The sequence below is a fragment of the Cebus imitator genome, unplaced genomic scaffold (assembly GCF_001604975.1).
Source record: "Cebus imitator isolate Cc_AM_T3 unplaced genomic scaffold, Cebus_imitator-1.0 Scaffold169, whole genome shotgun sequence".
NCBI classification, from domain to species: domain Eukaryota; kingdom Metazoa; phylum Chordata; class Mammalia; order Primates; family Cebidae; genus Cebus; species Cebus imitator.
The window spans coordinates 1,132,197-1,134,158 of NW_016107484.1; the positions used below are offsets into that span (position 1 = coordinate 1,132,197).

Sequence of the window (1,962 nt, forward strand, 5' to 3'; positions counted from 1 at the left end):
GAGGCTGAGGCAGGAGAATCACTTGAACCTGGGAGGTGAAGGTTGTAGTGAGCCGAGATCGCGCCACTTGCACTCCACCCTGGGCAACAAGAGCGAAACTCCATCTTAAAATAAAACAATAAAATAAAGTAACATATAGGGAGTTGGGACGGTTATTTCAATTAGCTTCTTCATCTCCCTGCTGGCTTGAGATCGCCCCCTTGTGGCCCATGCCACAAGGTGCACCGGAGGCTTCTCCAGGTCATAGTGACATGCTAGAGAACGCTAAGGTGACCTGTAGAGAAGCCCTCATCACTGCCATACACAGATCAGGAAACCAAGGCCAAAGAGGGGTGTGATGACACCCAAATCACTCCAAGTCAGCTTGCCAGAGTGGCACGTGAACCTGACTGCCCCACTAAGGCTCAGCCCTGAGTGGTGGAGAGAATCCGGGGACCCGTACCTTCCCGGCCCTCTCGTTTTCTGTCTGCCCACTTATATTCCACGGGCCCCTCTGTCCTGCCCATTCCTCTCTGCAGATCTCTTGGCACAGGAAGCACAGTTTGTGGTGACCATTGGAAACGTCAGGGGACTTCTGGACACCTCTCTCTTGGACCCGGAACCAGGGCCCGAAGGCCCTTTCATCACTTACAGCTATTACGTGACCTACGATTTTGTGAAAGACGAAGAAGGTGAAGCGAATGAGTACACGGACGTGCTGGCCGAGGTGCGCCCCGGGCTGTCCCCGGGAGTATGGGGGCCCTTGTGCAGGCTGAACTGCTTCGTGGACTCAGGAAAATCCTTTTAATTTATGTATTTATTAATTTATTGAGGCAGAGTCTTGCTCTGTCACTCAGGCTGGAGTGCAGTGGTGTGATCTTGGCTCACTGTGACTTCTGCCTCCCGGTTCAAGTGATTATCCTGCCTCAGCCTCCCCAGTAGCTGGGATTACAGTGCCCGTCACTACACCTGGCCAATTTTTATATTTTTAGTAGAGATGAGGTTTCACCATGTTGACCAGGCTGATTTTGAATTTCTGAATTCAAATGATACTCGGCCTCCTGAAGTGCTGGGATTACAGGTGTGAGCCACCATGTCTGGCCAAGGAAAATCCTTTTTTGTGTTTTTTAAGATGGAGTCTCACTCTGTTACCCAGGCTGGAGTGCAGTGATGTAATCTCAGCTCACTGTAACCTCCCAGGTTCAAGCGGTTCTCCTACCTAAGCCTCCCGAGTAGCTGGGATTACAGGCGTTGGCTACCACACCCAGCCAATTTTTGTATTTTTAGTAGAGATGGGGGTTTCACCGAATTGGTTAGGATGGTCTTGAACTCCTGACCTTGTGATCTGCCCACCTCAGCCTCCCAGGGTGCTGGGATTACAGGCGTGAGCCACTGCCTCCAGCCTGGAAAATTCTTAATGTGGAATCTGGTGATTCATGCAGGGACCTGGCTTCAGCTCAGCCTCTTTCTTGTAGCTAGAGCAATTTTCAGCCACACACACACTCCTCTTGCCCTCTTAAAATCTGAGCCTAAAAATAAAAAAATTAAAAAAAATAAAAATAAAAAATCTGAGCCTAAAAAGAGAGCCACCTAGCGTTTCATAACTCGGCCCCTTGCTCCCAGCTCCATTCTGCAATTTCTGCAACTCCTTCTATCTCCCTCCACATCAGAAGTAAACCCAAGGACACCATCCGACTAGGGGAAGCGTGATGACACTGGTCACCTGCTCCCACGTGGAAGTGGTTATTGCTTTTACACTTAATGTAGGTCTTTCAGAAGAGACAAGGGCTGGGCGCGGTGGCTTAAGCCTATAATCCCAGCACTGTGGGAGGCCGAGGTGGGTGGATCACGAGGTCAAGAGATCGAGACCATCCCAGTCAACATGGTAAAACCCCGTCTCTACTAAAAATACAAAAAATTAGCTGGGCATGGTGGCGTGTGCCTGTAATCCCAGCTACTCAGGAGGCTGAGGCAGGAGAATTG

At 50.2% G+C, this 1,962-nt stretch overlaps 1 protein-coding gene across 1 annotated transcript in view; it reads left to right on the top strand.

Annotated features, from left to right (window-relative positions):
- The window catches only part of LRRC43 (leucine rich repeat containing 43), a 19,735-nt gene that overhangs the window by 9,269 nt on the left and 8,504 nt on the right, over positions 1-1,962 (top strand). The window contains exon 7 of the mRNA XM_037744182.1: positions 519-706. Coding sequence (XP_037600110.1) covers positions 519-706 — 188 coding nt within the window. The remainder of the gene's footprint in view (positions 1-518; positions 707-1,962) is intronic.